Here is a 23,794-nt window from a genome sequence, read left to right as displayed (position 1 = left end):
TCTGGGAGGTCGAGGCTGCAGTGAGCCATGATTGCACCATTGCACTCCAGCCTGGGTGACAGAGCAAGACCCTGTCTGAAAAATGAATAAATAAATCTCCCTTCAGTGACCTCTAAGTGTTCAAATGAAAGGAAGCAACACACATTTCTCACTTTAAATCAAAAGCTAGAAATGATTAAGCTGAGGAAGGAAGGCATGTCGAAAGCACAGCAAACCGAAAGCCAGGCCTCTGGCATCAGACAGCCAAATTGTGAATGCAAAGGAAAGCTTCTTGAAGGAAATTAAAAGTGCTGCTCCAGTGATCACAGAGTGTGGGAAAAATAGCACCAACAGACTTTGTTGAAGTAGGGTTGCCACAAACCTTCAATTTGTAAAACACATACTATCTGTGAAGTGCAGTAAAGCAAACCGCAATGAAATGAGGCATGCCTGGTACATGTATAATGAAACTTCTTGTTCTATACTGGCTCACCGCCTGCAGCTTACCGGCAGCTATATTTCTCTAAGTTCCATTGTTAATTCAAACTCATCTTTCTTATGGGAAAATTGAGTCCCCATAGCAGGATGTGGGCCAATTGCCTAACTCTCCATCAAAAACTAGAAATGTGTCTTATTGGCCGGGCGCGATGGCTTATGCCTGCAATCTCAGCACTTTGGGAGGCAAGGCGGATGGATCACAAGGTCAGGAGTTCAAGACCAGCCTGGCCAACATACTGAAACCCCATCTCTGCTAAAAATACAAAAAAATTATTCGGGTGTGTTGCAGGGCTCCTGCAATCCCAGCTACTTGGGAGGCTGAGGCAGGAGAAATGCTTGAACCTGGCAGACAGAGGTTGCTGTGAGCCAAGATCATACCACTGCACTCCAGCCTAGGCAACAGTACGAGACTCCATCTCAAAAAAAAAAAAAAAGAAAAGATAGAAAAAAGAAAGAGTGTCGTGTCTCACATGACCCCTGTTCTTTTTCACAGCGGTGTCTGTTCACCCACCTCTGCTTTGGCACATGTGCTTGAGATTACCAAAGCAAAAGGCCACATACCCTTGGCCTGGTCTATACGTTGGGATATTAATCTTTTAGCAAATTCTAGCCTGCTAGTGTATCTGTTGAATCAACAAAGTCGGAAATGTTCATCTTCACAGGTGTGTGTGTGTGTTCTGACTTTGATACACAATTTTGAAAGATGTCAGTTGTCAGAAGACATATTTTGGTTGGAGGTTTTGATTGCAAAGGGAAGTGGAACAGGAGAGTAGGAGGGCACATGCAGGAATAACCGAATTACCGTGCCACTTACTCACTATGTGACCTTGGCGTCTCTGAGGCTAGGCTTCCCATCATTAAATGGAAGTAGTCAAGCTTAGCCCCTAGGATCATTGTGAGGAGTAAAGGAAATAATTGATGTATGAAGCACTTAGACCAAGCCTAGCCTGAAGTAAGCTGAGATGATGATGGTAGGAGGAGGAGGAGGAGGATTAAGAAATGGAATTCTAGCTGGGTGCGGTGGAATCCCAGCACTTTGAGAGGCTGAGGCAGGCAGATTGCTTGAGCTCAGAAGTTCGAGACCAGCCTGGGCAACATAGCAAGATCCCATCTCTACTAAAAATCCAAAAAAAAAAAAAAACTGGGGTATGGTGACACACACCTGTAGTCCCAGCTACTCGGGCAGGAGGATCACTTGAGCCTGGGAGGTCAAGGCTGTGGTGAGCTATGATGGCAACAGTTGCACTCCAGCCTGGGCAACAGAGTAAGACCCTGTCTCAAAATATAAAAAATAAAATAAAATACATTTTTAAAAATAGAATTGCTGAGCTTTGTTTAAAAACAAAACAAAACCAAAAAAAAAAAAAAAAAAAAAAAAAAAAAACCTTTGCAGAAAAATCTCCAATGTCATTTCCTGCCCCTATGAAGATAGGCCAACATGTGATGTGCAACCTGTGATGTGCAAGATAAAACCAAGGCAAAAGAGTTTGTCAATGTGCTCACAAAGATACATTTAAACATCCTGACCCTTGAGTCCTCAAACTCCCACTTGGCTGAAAATTATGTCTGGGCTGTCACTAGGTACCAGCTGAAATGCGGAACAGACTGTCACTTGGTCAGCTGGCTCTTTCATCTCCATGATAGCAGACAGAAGACATGACATGTGATGTGATTTATTTCCCTTGCATGGAATTGTATCCACCGGTTGCTCTATCGTCAGATAAACCCGGCTTTAGTTCCCCTGGGGCGAGGGGAGGGGAGAAGGAGGGGAGGTCAGGCGGTGTGGATTAATTTCCAGGGCCCCCCCACCCCCGCAGGATGTTAGTAATAGCCTTATCACTTTGCATGGCCGAATAAAAGAGATGGGAATCAAAGAGGAAAGATGAAGGCTTAATCATTCCCTGAAAGAATTCATCCCAAATCCTGATCTATGTCCAAATGGACTCCTATAAGCGATTCTGTATAGTGTGAACCTCAGTCCACTGTGGAGCTTGGGGGTACAGTCAAAGCCGCCCTTTCACCTTTCTTGGCCCCCCTTCCTTCTGTTCCTCCTCTCTGTGTGTCTATCACGTGCATGCACGTATCTTTGGAATGGATTTCGTGTGTGTTCGTGCAGTTCATAGAGCTTCCTTCCAGGTCTCTTTTCTGGACCCGCAGATAACTTCCTCCTTGGTTTTCTCCCTTATCACTCGCTGCACAGGCGAACCCCCGCCAGGAGGGAGAAAATCCTTCTCTTTTGCTTCTTGGACTTGAGATCCTTTGGTCTTTGCAGCCCAGAAGAATCTCATTATTGACAGCATGACAGGCACGTGGGAGTGGGCGGTGCTGCCTTCCCAGCTGTTTGATGAGATTTCTGAGTGGCAGCTAAAGGAGCCGGCCCTGGGATAACAGGAAAGCTCGGAGAGAGTTCGCCTCGCTTTAAGGAATCCCACTGCATGGAAAGGGGGAAATGACAAGGTGAAGCCGGGACCCTCCCCTCATCCCCACTGGCGAAGGCTCCCACTGTCCAAAAGCGGTCTCCATGAGGCTCTTCGGAAGGGCAGGCCCCACTTGGTGCATTTTAGGAATGTTTCATTTTACAAAAACCTTAAACACAATTTTCAAGACCAAGGCTATAGTGTGAGCTGAAGTTTGCTGCTGTGACGAAGCTGTCCATTCTCAGCTCTCGGGTCTTTTTTTTTTTTTTTTTTTGAAAAGCTAAGATAGTTTCCAGACTTTTAGGGGTACCAAGTGGTAAAGTGTCATCTCGAGAGTCCAGTGTGAGCTGCCGAAAACATGACAAGAGCAATTGACAAGATATAAACTGAATTATATAAATTCTGGGGGGCCTTGACCTTTGAACTCACAAAGTCTTTCTTTTTCCTCTTCTGGGGATGTTATCTGGAAGCATTCAGAATGGTCCCAGCATGTGACAGTACAATCGTAGGCTTCCCTACAATAGCCTCTAACAAAACTAGGCTGTCCCGAACCCCTAGAGTAGACCCTAATGCCAGTGATATGGTTTGGCTCTGTATCCCCACCCAAATCTCATGTGGCGTTGAAATCACCATATGTTGAAGGAGAGGCCTGATGGGAGGCAATTGATGACTGGATGATAGTGACAGATTTCCCCATGCTGTTCTCGTGATACTGAGTGAGTTCTCATGAGATCTGGCTGCTTAAAAGTGTGTCGCACTTCCCCTTCTCTCGCTCTTCTGCTCCACCATGGGAAGACAAGCTTGCTTCCCTTTTGCCTTTTGCCATGATTGTAAATTTCCTGAGGCCCCCCAGTCATGCGGGGTGTGGTGGTGTGTGCCTATAGTCCCAGCTACTCAGGAGGCTGAGGTGGGAGGATCGCTTGAGCCCAGGAGTTCTGGGCTGTAGTGCGCTATGCTGATTGCGTGTCCACACTAATTTCGGCATCAATATGGTAACCTCTAGGGTGCAGGGGACCACCAGGCTGCCTAAGGAGGGGTGAACTGACCCAGGTCGGAAACGGAGCAGGTCAGAACTCCCGTGCTGATCAGTAGTAGGATCACGCCTGTGACTAGCCACTGCACTCCAACCTGGGCAACATAGCAACCCCCCATCTCTAAAAATAATTAATTAATTGTTTTTTTTAAACTGAGGAACTGTGAGTCAATGAAACCTCTTTACTACACACACACACACACACACACACACACACACACACACACACACAAAGAAACCTCTTTTCTTCATAAATTGCTCAGTCTCAGGTGGGTCTTTATAGCAGCATGAAAACAGACTAATATGACTAAGAAGGCTGGGAGTGCACCTAAACCTGCTTGTGGCATATGCCCAGGCAGACTTTGAGGGGTTCATGCTGTGAGACCTGAAGTTCTTATGAGATTGCCCAAAACAAAAAACACATCAGCAGGGTCCGTGGTGGTTGTGTGTGTGCTAAATGTGTTCGTGACAGGATCAAGCATGCTTTCCTCATCAAGGAGCAGAAAATTGTTGTGAAAGTGTTCAAGGCACAAGCACAGAATCAGAAAGCTAAATTTTAGAAATGAAGCTTTTTTTTTTTTTTTTTTTTTTTTTGAGACTGAGTCTCACTGGATCACCCAGGCTGGAATGCAGTGATGTAATCTTGGCTCACTGCAACCTCCATCTCCTGGGTTCAAGTGATTCTCTTGCCTCAGTCTCCTGAGTAGCTGGCACTACAGGCATACACCACCACACTCAGCTAATTTTTTGTATTTTTAGTAGAGACAGAGTTTTGCCATATTGGCCAGGTTGGTCTCAATCTCCTGACCTCAAGTGATCCACCTGCTTTGGCCTCCCAAAGTGCAGGGATTACAGGTGTAAGCCACTGCACCCAGCCAAAAAAAAATTGAAACTTTTTAAAGTGATAAAAAAGCGTTTTTAATTCTGATTGACCAAATTCAATGAGGATAGTTGCAGACCATTGGGGGTATACTGAACTGTGCACTCAAAAATGGTTAAGGGCGGGCTCGGTGGCTCACCCCTGTAATCCCAGCACTTTGGGAGGCCGAGGCCAGTGGATCACCTGAGGTTAGGAGTTTGAGAGCAGCCTGACCAACATGGTGAAACCCCATCTCTACTAAAAATACAAAAATCAGCCAGGCCTGGTGGCAGATGCCTGCAATCCCAGTTACTAGGGAGGCTGAGCCAGGAGAATCACTTGAAGTGATTGGTTGGAGTGAGCCAAGATCGTGCCACTAAACTCCAGCATGGGCAACAGAGCGAGACTCCATCTCAAAAAAAAAAAAACAAGTTAAGGGTGGGCACAGAAGGCCAGGCACAGTGGCTGACTCCTGGAATCTCAGCACTTTGGGAGGCTGAGGCAGGTGGATCGCTTGAGCCCAGGAGTTCAAGTCCAGCCTGGGTAACAGAGTGAAACCCCATCTCTACAAAAAATTAGCTAGGCGTGGTGGCACACACCTGTGGTCCCAGCTACTCAGGAGGTTAAGGTGGGAGGATCACTTGAGCCCAGGAGGTAGAGGCTGCAGCGAGCTATGATTGTACCACTGCACTCCAGCCTGGGCAACAGAGTGAGATCCTGCCTTTAAAAAAAAAAATGGGTAATATGGGAAATTTCATATTATGTTTATTTTACCACAGTTAAAAATTTTTAAATAAGAAAAGTAAATTGGGACATGTTTAACCATCGTTTTAGGTACTGCAGATTCAATAGTGAGCTCAGAAGACAATAATCACAGCCCTTGAAGAGTTCATGTTCTAGTGGAAGACAGACTATCAATAAGATTTTAAAAAGAAATTGATTTAAAAATGACAGGCATGGTAACTCATGCCTGTAATCCCAGCACTTTGGGAGGCTGAGATGTGTGGATAAAGGTCAGGAGTTTGAGACCAACCTGGCCAATATGATGAAAACCTGTCTCTACTAAAAATACAAAAATTAGGCTGGGCATGGTGGTGGGTGCCTGTAATCCCAGCTACTCAGGAGGCTGAGCAGGAGAATTGGTTGAACCCAGGAGGTGGATGTTGCAGTGAGCCAAGATCGTGCCATTGCACTCTAGCCTGGGCAACAGAGTGAGACTCAGTCTCAAAAAAAAAAGAAAAGGATTTCAGTTGAAGATGCTGTATAATTTTAAAGAAAGAAATAAAAGAATAATAAATAAGGTTTTAAGTCAGACAGTGTTAAATACTATGGAGAAAAAGAAAGCAGAGAAAGGGGATGGGGCAGCTGGCAGGGATGGAAGATTGTGTTGTCCCACCCTTGTGGGTGACAAGCAGAGAGTAGGTAGGTGAGGGAGGGGGCAGGTGGATGTCCAAGAGAGGAGCCACACGAGAGACTGTGCTAGTCCGTTTTGTGTTGCTGTAAAGGAATACCTGGGGCTGGGCCATTGATTTGGCCCACCATTCCACAGACTGCAGGAAGCATGGCATCAGCATCTGTTTCATGTGAGGCCGCAGGAAGCTTCTACTCACGGCGGACAGCAGACGGGGAGCTGGCATGTCACATGGTGAGAGCGGGAGCAGGAAAGAGTAGGGAGATGCCAGGCACTTTTTTTTTCTTTTTTAGGCAGTTTCACTCTGTCACCCAGGCTGGAGTACAGTGGTGCGATCTTGGCTCATAGCAACCTCCGCCTCCCAGGTTCAAGCAATTCTCATGCCTCAGCTTCCCAAGAAGCTGGGATTACAGGCATGCACCACCACGCTGGGCTAACTTTTGTGTTTTTAGCAGAGACAGGTTTCGCCATGTTGGCCAGGCTGGTCTCAAACTCCTGGCCTCAAGCAATCCACCCACCTAAGCCTCACAAAGTGCTGGGATTACAGGTGTGAGCCACCATGCCTGGCTGCCAGACTCTAAATAAGCAGATCTTTCATGAACTAATAGAGTGAGATCTCACTCATCACCAAGAGGGGGGCAGCAAGGCATGTATGAAGGATCCACCCCCATGACCCAAACACCTCCCATCAGGCCCATCACGTTTCACCAAGAAATCTGGAAGGGACAAACATCCAAACCATTTCAAAGAAGGAACAGCAAGGCCAGTGTGGCTGGAGCACAGAGTATGAAGGGAAGGTCAGACAGGGCTTCCAGGCCATTGCAATGACTTTAATTTTGAATCTGTGAGAGATGGTTCCCCTGGGGGGGTTTTAAGCACAAAGGTGATGTGATCTGACTTGACTGCAGTGTAATTTATATACCACAAGACCCACCCATTTTAAATGTACAATTTAATGATTTTTAGGAAATATACAGAGTTGTGCAATTGCCACCACAACCCAATTGTAGAACCTTTCCATCACCCCAAAAAGACAGCTCATGCCTATGACTTCCAATTTAAAGGGATCAGCTGGGCTCCTGTGTTAAAAATAGCAATAAGAGGTAGAAGCAAAGAAAATATTGGAATGAAACATTTTTCTTTCACGGCACACGTGAATGACAATGAGTTCTAGGAGCAGAAGGGTAAAGACATGACTGAAGAAGCTTTTCCAGCTACTGCAGGTTTGGAACCGCCTTAATGCCAAAGTTATAATAGGATGAAAGGCCTTCGGCTGTAACAGTAAAACTAGGATATTAATAACTTCACGAGAACTGTTTAAAAATGGGAAATGCAAGCATAATGTCTATGACTCGACTCCAGAACTTGAACTTAATCCCTGCCCTCTTTTACATAAAAAGTCTGAATATTTCTAGGCAGGATGTGGTGGCTCACACCTGTAATCCCAACACTTTGGGAAGCCAAGGCAGGCGGGTCACGAGGTCAAGAGATCGAGACCATCCTGGCAAACACAGTGAAACCCTGTCTCTACTAAAATACAAAAAATGGGCTGGGTGTGGTGGCACGCACATATAGTCCCAGCTCCTCAGGAGGCTGAGGCAGGAGAATCACTTGAACCCAGGAGGCAGAGGTTGCCACTGCAGTCCAGTCCGACAACAGAGCAAGACTCCATCTCAAAAAAAAAAAAAAAAAAAAAAAAAGTCTTAATATTCCTAAAGCTATATAGGACTCTCTTAATGTCTTAAAAATTCACAAGAAGAAGAGCTGATGATAGCAGCAGGAACAAATCCCAAACATGTTTCAGCAAACACTCGTTGTCCCTGCAGTAAAAGGGCAGTGACATCTCCTCATATCCATTATTATTAAAATGTTTAAATCCCAGTTTCTTTCTCTTGAAAACTGGGGGCATTCTACACTGAATCCACATTATGATCTGAAGGATTTTCTGTCCCCATAGAAGGGACTTGCTTGACACTACAAGTGGTACCCATGCCAGATGCGGTGGCTCACTCCTGTAGATCCCAACACTTTAGGAGGCTAAGGCAGGAGGATTATCTGAGCCCAGGAGTTTGAGACCAGCCTGGGCAACCTAGCAAGACCTCATCTCCATTAAATTTAAAAAATCAGCCAGTCGGCCGGGCGTGGCGGCTCATGCCTGTAATCCCAGCACTTTGGGAGGCCGAGGCAGGTGGATCACGAGGTCAAGAGATCAAGACCATCCTGGTCAACATGGTGAAACCCCATCTCTACTAAAAATACAAAAAATTAGCTGGGCATGGTGGCACGTGCCTGTAATCCCAGCTACTCAGGAGGCTGAGGCAGGAGAATTGCCTGAACCCAGGAGGCGGAGGTTGCAGTGAGCCAAGATCGCGCCACTGCACTCCAGCCTGGGTAACAAGAGCAAAACTCCGTCTCAAAAAAAAAATCAGCCAGGCATGGTGATGGTCACCTGTAGTCCCAGCTACTTGGGAGGCAGAGGTAGGAGAATCACTTGAGCTCATGGGGCTGAGGCTGCAGTGAGCCATGATTGCACCACAGCACTCTAGCCTGGGCAACATAGGGAGATTCTGTCTCAAAAAAATTAAATTAAATTAAATTAAGCGATATCTGAGTGAGGATTTTTTGTAGTTTACCAGAATGCTGAAGTCTTCTAGTGTTATACAGTTTTGAACCAAACAGTGGATTTTGACTTTTTTTTTTTTTTCCAGCAGCTATGACAGTAGCCAGTATCATCTTTTTCCAATAGGTTTCCATTCTAGGAACTGTCAGGTAGTAATGGGCTCTGACCTCCTATCCACATCTACCTTGGGTGGGTCTAAAGCAAGCTTGTCCAACCAGCGGCGTGCTGGCCGCATGCACCTAGGATGGCTTTGAATGCAGCTCAACACAAACTAGTAAACTTTCTCAAAACATTGTAAGATTTTTTTTTTTTTTAAATAGAGTCTTGCTCTGTCACCCAGGCTGGAGTGCAATGGCAAGATCTCAGCTCACTGCAACCTCCGCCTCCTGGGTTCAAGCAATTCTCTGCCTCAGCCTCCTAATTAGCTGGGATTGCAGGTGCCCACCACCATGCCCAGCTAATTTTTGTATGTTTAGTAGAGATGGGTTTCACCATGTTGGCCAGGCTGGTCTTGAACTCCTGACCTTGTGATCCACCTGCCTCGGCCCCACAAAATGGTGGATTACAGGTGTGAGCCACCGTGCCTGGCATGAGATTTTTTTTGCAATTTTTTTTTTTTTTTTAGCTCATCAGCTATTGTTAGTGTATTTTACATGTGGCTCAAGACAATTCTTCCAGCATGGCAAATGGAAGCCAAAAGATTGAACACCCCAATCTAAGGTGATTATTGCCAACCACCCTTAGCTAACAACATGCATTACTGAGAGCCTGCCATGTAGCTTATCTCCAGGTCTGCAGCCATGCAGGGAGCAAATCTTTAAAATCTAAGGGTACATCTGGGCATGGCAACTGTCTAAGGAGAAAAAGGGGAGGGTCCCAGCTTGGCAGCAGCCTGTCCAGCTTCAGAGATGGGTAAATGTGTTGCCAGTTTGATTGGCTGTGCTCAGGACTTTTTTTTTTTTTTTTTTTTTTTTTTTTTTTTTTTTTTTTGACGAGTTTTGCTCTTGTCACCCAGACTGGAGTGCAATGGCGTGATCTTGGCTCACTGCAACCTCTGCCTCCTGGGTTCAAGCAATTCTCCTGCCTCAGCCTCCCTGGTAGCAGGGATTAGAGGTGCCTGCCACCACGTCCAGCTAATTTTTTGTATTTTTAGTAGAGGCAGGGTTTCGCTGTGTTGACCAGGCTGGTCTCGAACTCTTGACCTCAAGTCATCCACCCGCTTCAGCCTCCCAAAGTTCTGGGATTACAGGCGTGAGCCACTGCACCCATTCTCAGGACTATTTTATGCGGTTCTACTACAAGTCTCAGTTTAAAGTCACAGGCAACTCCGTTTTTAGGTTTTCCTGACAGCTTGTCCCTGGATTCCGACTATGGCTCAGGAATGCTGCTATTACTGCCGCTGGCCACAAGGGGTCCCAGCCCCGCAGGCAGCAGCAGCACCAAGGCTTGAAAAGCAGTCCCAGCTCTTAGCAGGAAGGACTCTGCTTGGCAGAGAAGGGGCCCTGAATGGCTGGCCCCCAGAGAAAGCTGCTGAGCTCATGGTTAGCCCTGGGTCTACACCATTTGGCACTGTGGGAGCAACGATAACCCGCGTATGATCACTGTGCACGTTGTTACTGCAGACAGCAGAGAGAAAGGCCAACAGCTCTGGGTGCAGTCTGGGTTCTGGTCCCAGGCTTATTTTTCTCACTGGCGGTGTGACCTTGGGCAAGCCCCATCCCCTCTCTGAGCCTGTTTCCTCGTCTTCCAAGGGAAATCGTGTTGATCTCTAAGGACCTTTTTAGCAACAGCCTTGCCATCAACGAAAGCACCTGAAATATCCCTTATGTTGGAGGGTATCTGAGCCATCCTTGCTGTTCACCACAAACTGTCGGCTTACTGAAGTAAATTCTTCTGCCAGATTATCATCATCCTGGAAACAAAAGGAGTGAAATCAGAATTCTGTGCCATGGAGTCTTTTAACCTCAGAGCCAGAGACGAACTCAGATAACTTGGTACGAGGGTTTTCAAACTCTTGTTGGCCTGGAGCTCTGTATTCAGACCAACTCTGACGTGGAAGCCCGAATGGAAAACCACTGTGGTTAGAAACTGGAGCCCAGAGAGAGGAAGCCGCCAGTCCTGTGTCACTCAGCAAAAGAGTAGCAGAGCTGGTCAAAGCTGCCCCAGCCAAGCACATTTTCCAAAAATGAATTGAGTATGGGGCTTCCCAGTGTGTGAGGGAACACAGACCATAAGGAAGAGCCAGCCAGGTGCAGTGGCTCATACCTGTAATCCCAACACTTTGGGAGGCCAAGGCGGGCAGATCACCTGAGGTCAGGAGTTTGAGACCAGCCTGGCCAAAAAAATCCCATCCCTACTAAAAATTAAAAAAAAAAAAATAGCCAGGCGTGGTGATGCATGCCTGTAGCTACGTGGGAGGTTGAGGCAGGGGATGGCTTGAACCTGGGAGGTGGAAGTTGCAGGTTGCAGTGAGCCAAGATTGTGCCACTGCACTCCAGCCTAGGCGAGAGTGAGACTGCATCTCAAAAAGAAAAGAAAAGAGGCACAAGGGGGAGGCAGGGGGCCAGGCAGGCCAGTGGGGGCACGAACTCCCACTGTGCATTCACTGTGCTGGGGTTTTTCCCATGTGACTTAATCCTCATAAAGACCTTATAACGCCAGCATCATCATCCTCTTTTAAGCTTGGAGAAACTACCCGATTTGGTTCAAGTCACATAGCTCAGAAATGGCTAAGCTGGGATTTGAACCTGATGCCAAAGCCCGTAAACTGGTTTTTCTGCTAGAGAGAGATGTTTATTCACTGATTCATTCATTCATTCAAATCTTTATTGAGCACCAAATCTGTACCGGGTGCTGTTCTGGGCCCTGCCACACTGCCGTGAATAAGGCACTGATTGGAGTCCCTGCCCTCATTGAACCTCCGTGTTAGAGGAGGAGACAGAAGATCAACAGTGATCTATGACAAAGAGAAAAATAAAGCAGAGAACGGGACAGAGACTGGATGAGGGCTGCCTTTGCACCTCATTTGTCCAGAGCAGCATTTCTTGGAGCCTGGTCCACACGCCCATCTGGGAACTACTGGTTTCTAACCCGCAGCAGGATTTAAAAAGACAGGCTGCTTCTCTATTTCTGACCTACAGAACAATTGGATTGCACTTTGGTGTTTATTTGCTTGTTTGTTTTGAGACCAGGTCCGGCTTTGTCACCCAGGCTGGTGTGCAGTGGTGTGATCATAGTTCATTGTGGCCTCAAACTCCTGGGCTCAAGCCATCTCCCTGCCTCAGCTTCCCAAGTAGCTGTGACTACAGGTGTGCACCACCATGCCCAGCTAATTTTTTTTTTTTTTTTTTTTTGTGGCGGATTCTCACTTTGTGGCCCAGGCTGGAGTGTAGTGCCCCAGTCTCGGCTCACTGCAACTTCTGCCTCCTGGGTTCCAGCAATTTTCATGCCTCAGCTTCCCAAATAGCTGGGATTACCGGCTTCCGCCACCAAACCCAGCTAACTTTTATATTTTTAGTAGAGATGGGGTTTTGCCATGCTGGCAAGGCTGATCTCTAAATCCTGGCCTTAAGTGACCCACCTGCCTTGGCTTCCCAAAATGCTGGGATCGCAGGCGTAAACCACTGCACCCAGCCCCAGCCTTTTTTTTTTTTTTTTTTTTTTCTTTTCTTTTGTAAAGACAGGGATCTCACTATGTTGCCTAAGCTGGTCTTGAATTCCTGGGCTGAAGTGATCCTTATGCTTCACCTTCCCAAAATGCTGGGGGTACCAACCCTAGGTGAGCCACCACCCCTAGCCCAGATTGCACTTTGAATAGCCCTGACCTGAAAGAGCTCCTGAATCATTAGCTTGATGCAGCTGACGAATGCACTCTCTGATCCCAGGACCTATTCACACCATCTCCTCTTTACCCCCCTCCTCCCACCCAGTCTGCACAGATCCCTGGGACCCTTTTGCAGAGGAAGGTACCGGTGTCTTCCGCCTGGCATGCAAGATGGTGCAGAGCCTGGTAGTCTCTTCTGAAGGAAGACATCCATTCATAGTCCACGGCTAGTGTAAGCTTCGTGGATGGTGGAGAGACCTGGGTTCCAGCTCAGGCTGTGCTGGAACTTAGCCATGTGATCTTGCAGATGGCTTTGGTTTTCCTTAACTCTAAAATAGTGATAATGAAGCCAGGCGTGGTGGCTCACACCTGTAATCCCAGCAAGGTGTGAGGATCACCTGAGGTCGGAGTTCGAGAACAGCCTGGCCAACACTGGGAAACACCATCTCTACTAAACATACAAAAAATTAATCAGGTGTGGTGTTACATGCCTGTAATCTCAGCTATTCGGGAAGCTGAGGCAGGAGAATCACTTGAACCTGGGAGGCAGAGGTTGCAGTGAGCTGAGATCACCCCACTGCACTCCAACCTGGGCAACAGAGCGAGACGCTGTCTCAAAAAATAAATAAATAAATAAATAAAACAGGGATGATGAAGCTTTGAATGAATAGATTAGGCATGTAAGGGGCTTGACTCAAGGCCTGAAACTCAGTAGGCAGCAGCCTCCATGCGTGTTCATGCTTGTGTTTGCGTGTTTGCATGTGTGTGCGTGCACATATGCACATGGTTGTCCTTGTTCACGTGTGTGCATGTGTATGTGCGAGACATTTGTCTCCTCCATTGCTGCTGGATAGTCCCTCCTAGCACCCTCTGTGGCCAGGGACACTGATGGCCTTTTCTGGACTCTTTCGCCAGATTGCCAAGGGATCATCGAGGACGTGGTCCTGCTGGGTGCACCTGTGGAGGGAGAAGCCAAGCACTGGGAGGTTTTCCGGAAGGTGGTGTCTGGGAGGATCATCAACGGCTACTGCAGGTCTGTCCAAACCTCGTGCCCGCGGGGAGGTGAAGGTGCTTACTGAGCGCTTAGTACGCCCAGGCCCTCTGTTGGAGATATATATTTGAGACCTAATCCGTGTCCTGGAAGATCCCAGGAACCGGTCGGGTACCAGCCCTGTGAGGAGCAGGCCCAGGCCAGGTGATCTGATCTGGGCAGCATCTCTCCACTAGGATGATAGACAGCGGGCGGATGCTGAGATGTTCTTTCATCAGGCCTGAGAGCAGCAGGATGACTGGAGAGGCTGGGGAGGCTTGACCTGGTTGGAGCTGGGGGAAGGGACATGGGTGAGTGGGTCACAGACAGAACAACAAAGATTGGGAGGTCTTTGAGCAAGCCCTAGAGGGCTTCTATGTTAGTCTATGGCAGTGAAGGAAGGGGCTGGGGGCTTAGGCTGAGCTTTCTGAGCGCTGCCTTGGAGGCAGGGCAGGCTCCTAGAACAGGAGGCTCTATCCAAACAGAGGAGGGGGCCCGCGGAGGCTGGCGGCTGTGGGGCTGGAAAGGAAGCAACCCTTGTTTGGGGTTTAAGAAGGAGGTCATGCGGGGTTTCAGCCAAAGTTGTGACCCAGACTTTGGGGCAGGAGGGAGGACGAAACCCAAAACTGAGCCCTCTTAAGACTAACCTAAGAAGAAGCCCCATGCATCCAGCCTCTGGATGAAGCGAAGGTGTTTTCAGAGCAGCGATGCTTAAGGCTCATGATTTGGAAGCACACAGGCCTGGGTTCTAATGCCTGCCTTCGTTTCTCCATCAGTAAAAGAGGGATAGAGGGATACAGGTAGCAACTGTCCTCAGAGCTGTGATAATGCTTGAAGGATTTACAGAGCTGCACGTGTGTGCGTGTTTGTATGTATGTACCTGCACATGTGCACGATTGTCCATCTTCATATGTGTGTATGTGTGTGCATGGTACATACATACTTTGTGAATGACAGGTAATGTTCCCATTTTTTTCAATCACCATCATCAATCACTTGGGATATTCATTCAGCAAACCTCAGAGAGCACAAACCTTGGGCCAGGCAGTGTGGTAGGAGGCTGAGGCAGGACAATCACTTGAACCTGGGCGGCGGAAGTTGCAGTGAGCCAAGATCGCACCACTGTACTCCAGCCTGGGCAACAAGAGCAAGACTCCATCTCAAAAAATATACATAAAAATCAAGAAAAAGAAAAAGGAATGGACAAAGACTTTGATGTGAGGCAGTCCTAGGTTAAAATCCGGCCTCTGAGGCTGGGCACGGTGGCTCACACCTGTAATCCCAGCACTTCGGGAGGCCAAGGCGGGTGGATCACGAGGTCAGAAGATGGAGACCATCCTGGCCTACATGGTGAAAACTCGTCTCTATTAAAATACGAAAAAATTAGCTGGGCCTGATGGTGCATGCCTGTAGTCCCAGCTACTTGGGAGGCTGAGGCAGAGGAATCACTTGTTCTCGGGAAGCCGAGGTTGCAGTGAGCTGAGATCGTGCCACTGCACTCCAGTCTGGTGACAGAGTGAGACTCCGCTCAAAATTTAAAAAAAAAAAAAAAATCTTGCCTCTGCCATTTACCTTTTGAGTGTGTTTAGACAAACAACTTCCCTGAATTCAGTGTCCCCACCTATAAAATAAGAATAATAGTCCCTCCTGTACAGAAGTCCTGGGAAGATTAAATGACATTATGAAGCAGAACTGGCACTTAGTAGGTGCCCACCTTAGTAGGTGTTAAATGACAACAGTTATCATGTTTATTACTTGGCATACTCACCTAGCACATGATTTTTTAGTACTTTTTATAAACAGCAAAGGGAAAGAATTAAAATTGCATGTGTGCAGTGGGAACTCAGCAAAATCTTATTAAACCCATCTGTTCTGCTGAGAACTGAGGCGCATACACTCGGTTTTCAATTATTTTATGAGACCCAGGGCACCTCTCTATGGAGAGCAAGGAGGAGGAGGAGCAGAAAGAAGAAAGGGAAGGAGGGAAGGGGAGAGAGCGTAGCTCAAAACAACTGTAGTTTCTTGGTTAAATTAAGCGCCAGCCAGGAGTTCAGATTCTTGGCCTCCAAAGACCTTTTGGTTCCTGTGAACTTACATGTGGGGGGAGAGAGGGAAGGGGATTCAGGCCAACACCACCCAACTACACAAGTTTACTCATGTGTAATTGACATTAATAAAGCTCTTTGTAAATCCACTCACTTACCTGGGCTATTCAGGAACCTTCTGGAAGCTAGCTGGGGTGATAGCACTGCTGCCTGTCACATCCCTGAAGAAGTGAAGCTCAGAGAGAAGCAAGTGGCTCGCCTAGGGTCCCACAAGGTGCCACGTGTGGAGGGATGACAGAATAAGGAGCAGGGAGGACCCCTGCCTGCAGGCCTGGTGGGTGAGTCGCGTCTGCCTTCAGCAGGCGGCAGTGGTTCAGCCTGAGGTTTGCACATCAGCTTCGCCTGGAGGGCCTGGGAGAGAGCAGCAGCGAGTTCCCAGTTCAGCTGAGGATACAGGGATGGCTAAGTCACAGGCCTGCCCTCGGGGAGCTCTCTGCCTTTCTCTAAAAGGGGAAACACAGGAGGATATGTAGCAAACAGCATAAAAGAAACAAGTACCAGCCACACAAGGGGTGAACAAATAATCATTCTGGATGGAGGCCAGGCACAGTGGCTTGCACCTCTAATCCCCGCACTTTGGGAGGCCGAGGCAGGAGGATCGCTTGAGCCCAGAAAGGAGTTCAAGACCCCCCTGAACAACATGGCAAAACCCTGTCTCTACAAAAAAAAAATATAAAAATTAGCAGGCATGATGGTGCACACCTGTAGTCCCAGCTATTTGGGAAGCTGAGGTGGGAGGATGGCTTGAGCTCAGGAGACGGAGGTTGCAATGAGGTAAGATCGTGCCACTGCACTCCAGCCTGGGCAACAGAGTGAGACTATGTCTCAAAAAAAAAAAAAAAAAAAAAGTGACCCAGGCATGGTGGCTCACGCCTGTAGTCCCAGCAACTTGGGAGGCTGAAGTGGGAGGATGGCTTGAGCCCAGGAGGCAGGGGCTGTAATGAGGCAAGACTGTGCCACTGCACTCCAGCCTGGACAACAGGGCGAGACCCTATCTCAAAAAAGAAATAGATGGTATTGGTTGGAGAGGCCCAGAGGCACTCCCTGGAGAAGGGGATGTCCAAGGTGAATTTTGAAAGGGTGGATATAAAAACTCATCAAAGGCTGGAAGTGCAGACTGAGCCAGAGAGAGGCGGCCCAGCACACACAGGCCCAGCACAGGCACTCCTAGCCATGCCTGAGGCCCAGAGCACCTGTGTGTAACATGTACCACCTCAGTTAACGCTCCCACCAACACTGGGAACTAAGATACCCTGACGAGACTGAGGCTTAGAAAGGTCAAGCAACCTGTCCAAGGTCACACAGCTCCTAATTGACAAGGGGGGAATTGAACCTGGCTCTGTGTGGTCGAGAGCTGGGTGGAGAAGGTCTTAAATGCCAATGAAGGCTCCTGGTTTGCTCAGCACAGTGAGAGGGTACAGAACCTTCTAACCTGTGTTCCTGCTCCGTCCCTACATCCTATGTGAGTATAAATACATGTAATTCACATGTTAACTAAAATGTTGTCATAATTACAACAGAAATAATTTTGGAGGGATGACGCTGTCTTTGCGCATTTATACCCAGCTGTATTGCAACATTTCCCGACCATCCTCATATCCAGTATTTGATACACTGGATTCTTAGGAAAAGTTCAATAAAACAACTTGCACTGATTTCTCTTTTTTTCCCTCTAGCCATCCGGTTTTTTGTTTTTTTTTTTTTTTTTTTTTTTTGAGACAAGGTCTCACTCTGTTGCCCGGGCTGAAGTGCAGTGGCACAATCATGGCTCACTGCAGCCCCAACCACCTTGGGCTTAGGTGATCCTCCTGCCTCAGCCTCCCAAGTAGCTGGGACCAGAGGCACACACCACCACTCACAGCTAATTTTTGTGTGTTTTGTAGAGATGAGGTCTCCCTATGTTGCCTAGGCTGGTCTCAAACGCCTGGGCCCAAGCAATCCTCAATCCTCCCACCTCAGCCTCCCAAAGTTCTGGGATTACAGGCATGAGCCACTGTGCCCTGCAACCGTCCATTCTTAGACAGTTTTTCTTGGGCGCTCGATATTACGATGATCATCGGGACCTGAAAGCATTATTCTCTGGAGAGAGTGAAGGAATTTTCTAGATGAGAAAGCCCATACGCAATGGAGAGCCATGGTCTGCTTCTAAGGGGGGGCGGTGGTCAGATGGGTGTTTTAGAAAGGCCCCAGTGGCTCAAGGTAAGTGAGGCCAGGAGCAGGGAGCCGGGTGAGGAGGCCGTTGCATTCATCCATGGTGTGGGGAGGGAGGATTGCCTGCTCTCAGGGCTGGAGCAGAAGGGACAGGTATTGGAGGGGAGAGGGGAAGAAGAATTGAGGGAACTCTGATAATTTGGCCGTGGAGAGGAGGCACCCAAGACATTGGTTTCTACTTAAAGGACTGGGCATATGACAGTGGGGAAGGAGTTAGGGATGGGTGAGCTCATTTTGGGACACAAAAGGAGAGTCTGTAGAGGACCCTTCAACTCAGGAACCCAGGCCTCCTAGGGGTTTTCACAGTAGTACCTATTCATGAACCCACATGCTCAGAGACCACAGAGGGTCAGAACTTGGAGAGGCCCAGAGAGCACTACCACCCTTTGCATCCTACACAGGTGGGGGACTTGTCTGTGGTCACACAGCAGGGCGCATAAACAGGGCCACTGGGACTCCAGCCCCGGCCTCCTACCTCTCAGCCATTCTTACCCCCCTGCAGTGAGGGAGGGTCCTTCTTTCAGATCAAATGTGCAAAAATAACACCGTGCAAACCAGAGTCAGAATTAGTCCAAATAAGAGACAGCAGGATGCGCTGAGTTGGATCTGAGTCTGGGTTGCTGAGGGGAGAACAGAAGCTTGCCTGTGCTCAGACTTGCTGGGCAGCAAGGCTAAGGGCGTGGCTCTGGGATGGCCCAGCTACATCCCAAGACAGTTGAAGGGTTTACAAGGGAAGGCTGCCTCGAGGGGCCCCTCAGACCACGTCCTCTGTAGACAGTGCTCATTGCACCTGAAGAAATGGGCAGCAGAGGGTCCAAGGTCATTTCCTCTGGGTAGCATAGGGGCAGTGTTTGGCTGGGGGCAGGTTCAGGGAGTGGGGGTCACAGCACCTCTGACAGCAGAGGAATGTTCGTGGCGCTGTGACTGCCGAGACAACCACCCTCGCCTCCTCTGATGGCTGAGGGCAGGGAGGACGTGCAGCCTGGGCAGAGCCCGTCCTAGGAAGGCCAGGCTGGTCCCTCCAGCCCACAGATGGGTCACCTAGACCCCAGAGCTCCTCCCCTCTTCACAGGTGGACCTTCTCTGCCTTTCTGTTTCCAGGGAGCCCTGAACAAGCCACCTTTCCCGAGCTGGGAGCAGCTCTCCTGAGCCACATGCTGACTTTTTGAGAACTTTAATCCAGATTCCTCATTCATTCATTCAGCAGATATTCCTCTATTGCACACCAGACACTGTTCTTAGCTCTGGAGACCCAGCTGGGAACAAAGCAGACAGCCTTCATGGAGCTACCTGGTGTGTGCAAAACCCTAGGCACCATGCCTGGCCCCCAGGCCAGGCTCCAAAAGCATCAGCTGTTGCTTCCACTGTCACCATCCCCACCTTGCAATCAGGGGCCCTGTTCTCCCGCAGAAGCTCCAGACCCGCCAGGCCTCCCAGGAGGCAGCCTCACCCATCCTGTCCTGGAGCTGTCCGAGGCTGGTGGTGCTAACGTTTGCACACTTCTCTGCCCTCCCGCAGGGGAGACTGGCTGCTGAGTTTCGTGTACCGCACATCCTCGGTGCAGCTCCGCGTCGCCGGCCTACAGCCCGTGCTGCTGCAGGACAGAAGGGTGGAGAACGTGGACCTGACCTCCGTGGTGAGTGTCGGCCTGTCCCTCCTGGGGCTTTGTGTTTGCTTAGTCACTCCAGCCCAGCCACCCCTGTCCCATGGAGACAGTGGCCCCCTGCCACAGGAGAGAGATCATAAGAATTCATTCGGAGTCAAGGGCACTGGCTCATGCCTGTAACCCTGGCACTTTGAGAGACCCAGGAGGGCAGATCCTTGAGCCCAGGAATTTGAGACCAGCCTGGACAACATGGCAAAACCCCATCTCTATTTAAAAAAAAAAAAAATTAAATTAGCTGGTTGTGGTGGCATGTGCCTATACTCCCAGCTTCTCGGGAGGCTGAGGTGGGAGGATCACTTGAGCCTAGGAGATCGAGGCTGCAGTGAGCCGTGATCATGCCACCACACTGCAGCCTGGACGTCAGAGCACAACCCTGTCTCTAAAAAACAAAAAAACACACAGATACACAATTAGCAATGAACAGGACCAGGACCAGCTTTGAACCTCCAGAGCCCTCACTCTTGCTCCTGTAATTCTGCCATTCCCCACTCCTGAGTCCCCCCTACCAAGGGCTCCCCAACAGCCCCATCTCAGCTCACTAGTCAGGACTGTGTGTCTCCGCCAGAAGCAGCTGGAGCAAGCAGAGGACACAGGTGGAGGGCTTTAGGCTAGATCAAAAGCAGAGGCACCCACCTGCCAGACTGTGGAAGGATGGGATGCAGAGCGGGGCATCTGGGAAATGTCTTTAAAATGCAGAGCCCAGGGTCCCACTACCCAAAACTTCTACATCAGTCTCTAGGGGCAGAGCCGTAAGTCCACATTTTAAACATACTCCCTGAAGGTTCCCATGCAGCTAAAACTAGGCTGGAGTGCAGGGGCAGATGGTCAGAAAGAATTCTTGCAGGGAATGGGGTGGGAGGGCACCTGCTGGGCAGCCACACAAGCCCCACTTGAATTTTTCTTTTCTTTCTTTTTTTTTCTTTTTTGAGATGGGATCTCACTCTGTTGCCCAGGCTGGAGTGCAGTGGCATGATCTCGGCTTACTGCAACCTCCACCTCCCAGGTTCAAGTTCAAGCAATCCTCCTGCCTAGGCCTCCCTAGTAGCTGGGATTACAGGCTCTCACCACCACGCCCAGCTAATTTTTTTTTTTTTTTTTTTTTTTGGTATTTTTAATAAGGGCAGGGTTTCACCATGTTAGTCAGGCTGTTCTCAAACTCCTGATCTCAGGTGACCCACCTTCCTCAGCCTCCCAGAGTGCTAGGATTACAGGTGTGAGCCACTGCTCCCAGCCTGCCCTAAGCCTTTTACAGTCGCTACTGTCCCCATTGTGCAGACAAGGTCACTGAGGCTTAGAGACATTCCAGGGTCACACTGCTGGAACATGGCAAAGCAGGACTCGAACCCAGGTCTGAAGCCAAAGAACGTAGCCCCAGCCCAGGCAGGGATGAGAAACAGTGGGAGAAGTGCCCCACAGGAGGCGAGGACGGGGGTGGGCAGGAATAAGCTGTAACTACAAGCACAGGCCAACTTCAGCCCAGACAACCCCTTGCAAGGTCAGGGGGCCCTGGGAACAGAATCTCTGGTTTGTGGTTATTCTGTTGTTGGCTGCCATTTATCAAGTGTTATTCGTGTATTAGTCCGTTTTCACACTGCTGATAAAGACATACCCGAGACTGAGTAATTTATAAAGAAAAAGAGGTTGAATGGACTCACAGTTCCACGTAGCTGGGGAGGCCTCACAATCATGGTGGAAGATGAAAGGCACGTCTCACATGGTGGCAGACAAGAGAGAATGAGAGCCAAGCACAAGAGATTTCCCCTTATAAAGCCATCAGATCTCAGGAGACTTATTCACTACCACGACAACAGTATGGCGGAAACCACCCCCATGGTTCCATTATCTTCTACCGGGTCCCTCCCACAACACATGGGGTTTATGGGAATACAATTCAACTTGAGATTTGAGTGGGGACACAGCTAAACCGTATCACCCAGTTTCCACTAATGGTAGTTTGAGCACTGAATACAGACTAGACTCCTTTCGAGGCATCTAAAAGTCCCCTGGTTTGAGGGGCACTCTGGCTTCCCTGTTCAGCATCAGCAGCTGCCTGTTCTGACCACTCTGCCACTGCATCTCCATGGCCGATGAAGCTAGGCCCCTGACCCACCCCTGCCACCCCAGGGTGGCTCACCTTGGGCTGCATGTTTTTTGAGACTTGACTGAGCATTTGATAACATGGGGGAATTCTCCCACAAAAAAACAAAATCAAAACTTCACCAGTTGCTGCTGCTGCCCATGAAGTCTATCAGCCATGTCCCTGCCCAGAGGTCACCCAGGCCTCTCACTCAGCCTGACACCAGGTCACTGGGGCCAATTCATTCTTACTTGTTTCTTCACCCGTAAACTCCCAGGGCCTTGGCAGCCACGGTGGCTCACACCTGTAACCCCAGCACTTTGGGAGGCTGAGGCAGGCAAATCACAAAGTCAGGAGTTCGAGACTAGCCTGGCCAATATGGTGAAACCCCATCTCTAATAAAATACAAAAAGTTAGCCAGATGTGGTGCTGCACACTTGTAATCCCAGCTACTCAGGAGGCTGAGGCAGGAGAATCGCTTGAACTAGGGAGGCGGAGGTTGCAGTGAGCCAAGATGGCGCCTCTGCACTCCAGCCTGGGCGACAGAGCTAGACTCCATGTCAAAAAAAAAAAAATAACAACTCCCAGGGCCTTAAGACACAATTCCTAACCCACTGGAGGAACATAAATGAAGCCACCCTGTGCCTTCCTAACTTTCCTAACTGGGAGCTGGGGTAGAGAAAGAGGCGTTTCTAGACTCATCCGTTTATAAAACTGGTTTCTCCTAGTTAGAGTCTTCCACAAGACAGGTATGGGCATCTGTCCTGGAGCCACAGGAAGCTTTTCAGACCAACTTTATCCCAGATAGACTTGGCAAACATGCTGTAAACCTCACAACTCCCTGGAGGAGGTATTAAGTATTCCCAAATCACAGATTGGGAAACTGAGACTCAGGAGCATGGAGTCATAGCCAGAGTTGTAGGTTTGGACTCTGAACCCAGGTTGGAAGCTGTGCTCCCCACGTCCCTGTGGGAATGAAGTCAGCTGAGACGCAAGGCCAGCAAACCACAGTGACACAGGATTTTTCTCTCAGCCCCTTTGCCACACTTGCAGCAGGGGCCTCCCATCTACTCGGCCCGCCACACACAGCCCCTTGCAGGAGGGAGCATGTGAACTAGCAAGTGCGGGGTCTGGCTGACCACTCCAAGCACCAACACAGAAGCAAGCTCCACGCGGGGCCTGTGGCCAGACCAGGCATGTTGCTCGAGGGGAATATGGCAACACCCAGGCCCCAGTACCCACAACCCTGAAGCCCCAGAGCGGGTGTTAGTATGCTAATTAGCTGTTTTAGCTCCACCATCCACGGCCCAGTGAATGGTGATGTATTAACAGCTCAGTCCGCCCCTGGCTCCATCGTATGGGGCAGCTGTCCTCTGCTGGTGAGGGCGGAAGCAGAAGCCCAGTGTGACAGCCCTTCTGGGTACCCGCACTTGGTGGGTCCCGAGCTCTTGTCCAGCATCTGAGAAGAATGAGGATACGCTGACAATTGAAGAGTAGGCAAGGCCGGGAGTTTTATTGAGTGATGAAACAGCTTTCTGTGGAGAGGAGATGTGGGGGTGGTTCCCCTACCCAAAGGCAGGAACGCCCCCACCACCCCAGTGTGCTGAGCTCGGGGCTTTTATGTGCTCAGAATAGGGTGGGCAAACAGCAACAGAAGTTCTCACTCTGGGTTGCGGTTTTCATCTGGGATCAGCAGTTCAGCCTTCAGCCTGTTTTTTTGGCTTGCAGGTGGGGTTTCAGCAGTGCCCCGCCCCTCTCTGCCTAGGCATTTGGCTGCATCCTGTCAGTATCAACAGGACTCAGAACTGATGCCTCCTGACCTGTGTCCAGGGCTCTGTGTCCTATTCAAGGTCCCTGTACCATGAGTGGGGTGAAGGGGAGCAGGGACTTTGCACCTCAGCACCCCAGGAGTCTCCCTTTGCCAGAAGAATCAGAGATAAAAGGCATCTGCAGAAGAAAGTAGCTCTTAATGCTGCAAAGCCTTTGCAAGATCTGATTTCTACTGGGAGTGGAATACGGTCGGAAGAGCACAGCCTTTGGCACCAGAGAGGCCTGGCTTAGAATC

General features: G+C 49.2%; 1 protein-coding gene across 6 annotated transcripts in view; it reads left to right on the top strand.

Annotated features, from left to right (window-relative positions):
* The window catches only part of TMCO4 (transmembrane and coiled-coil domains 4), a 116,030-nt gene that overhangs the window by 85,391 nt on the left and 6,845 nt on the right, over nucleotides 1-23,794 (top strand). For all 6 annotated transcript variants that reach the window (XM_074380173.1, XM_074380172.1, XM_039474432.2 and 3 more), the window contains 2 exons: nucleotides 13,556-13,673; nucleotides 19,505-19,622. In XM_074380173.1, coding sequence (XP_074236274.1) covers nucleotides 13,556-13,673; nucleotides 19,505-19,622 — 236 coding nt within the window. The remainder of the gene's footprint in view (nucleotides 1-13,555; nucleotides 13,674-19,504; nucleotides 19,623-23,794) is intronic.

This window comes from Saimiri boliviensis, chromosome 11, assembly GCF_048565385.1.
Source record: "Saimiri boliviensis isolate mSaiBol1 chromosome 11, mSaiBol1.pri, whole genome shotgun sequence".
In the NCBI taxonomy this organism is placed as follows: domain Eukaryota; kingdom Metazoa; phylum Chordata; class Mammalia; order Primates; family Cebidae; genus Saimiri; species Saimiri boliviensis.
Note: the sequence above shows the minus strand (reverse complement) of the source record. Positions and strands in the feature narration are given on the sequence as shown.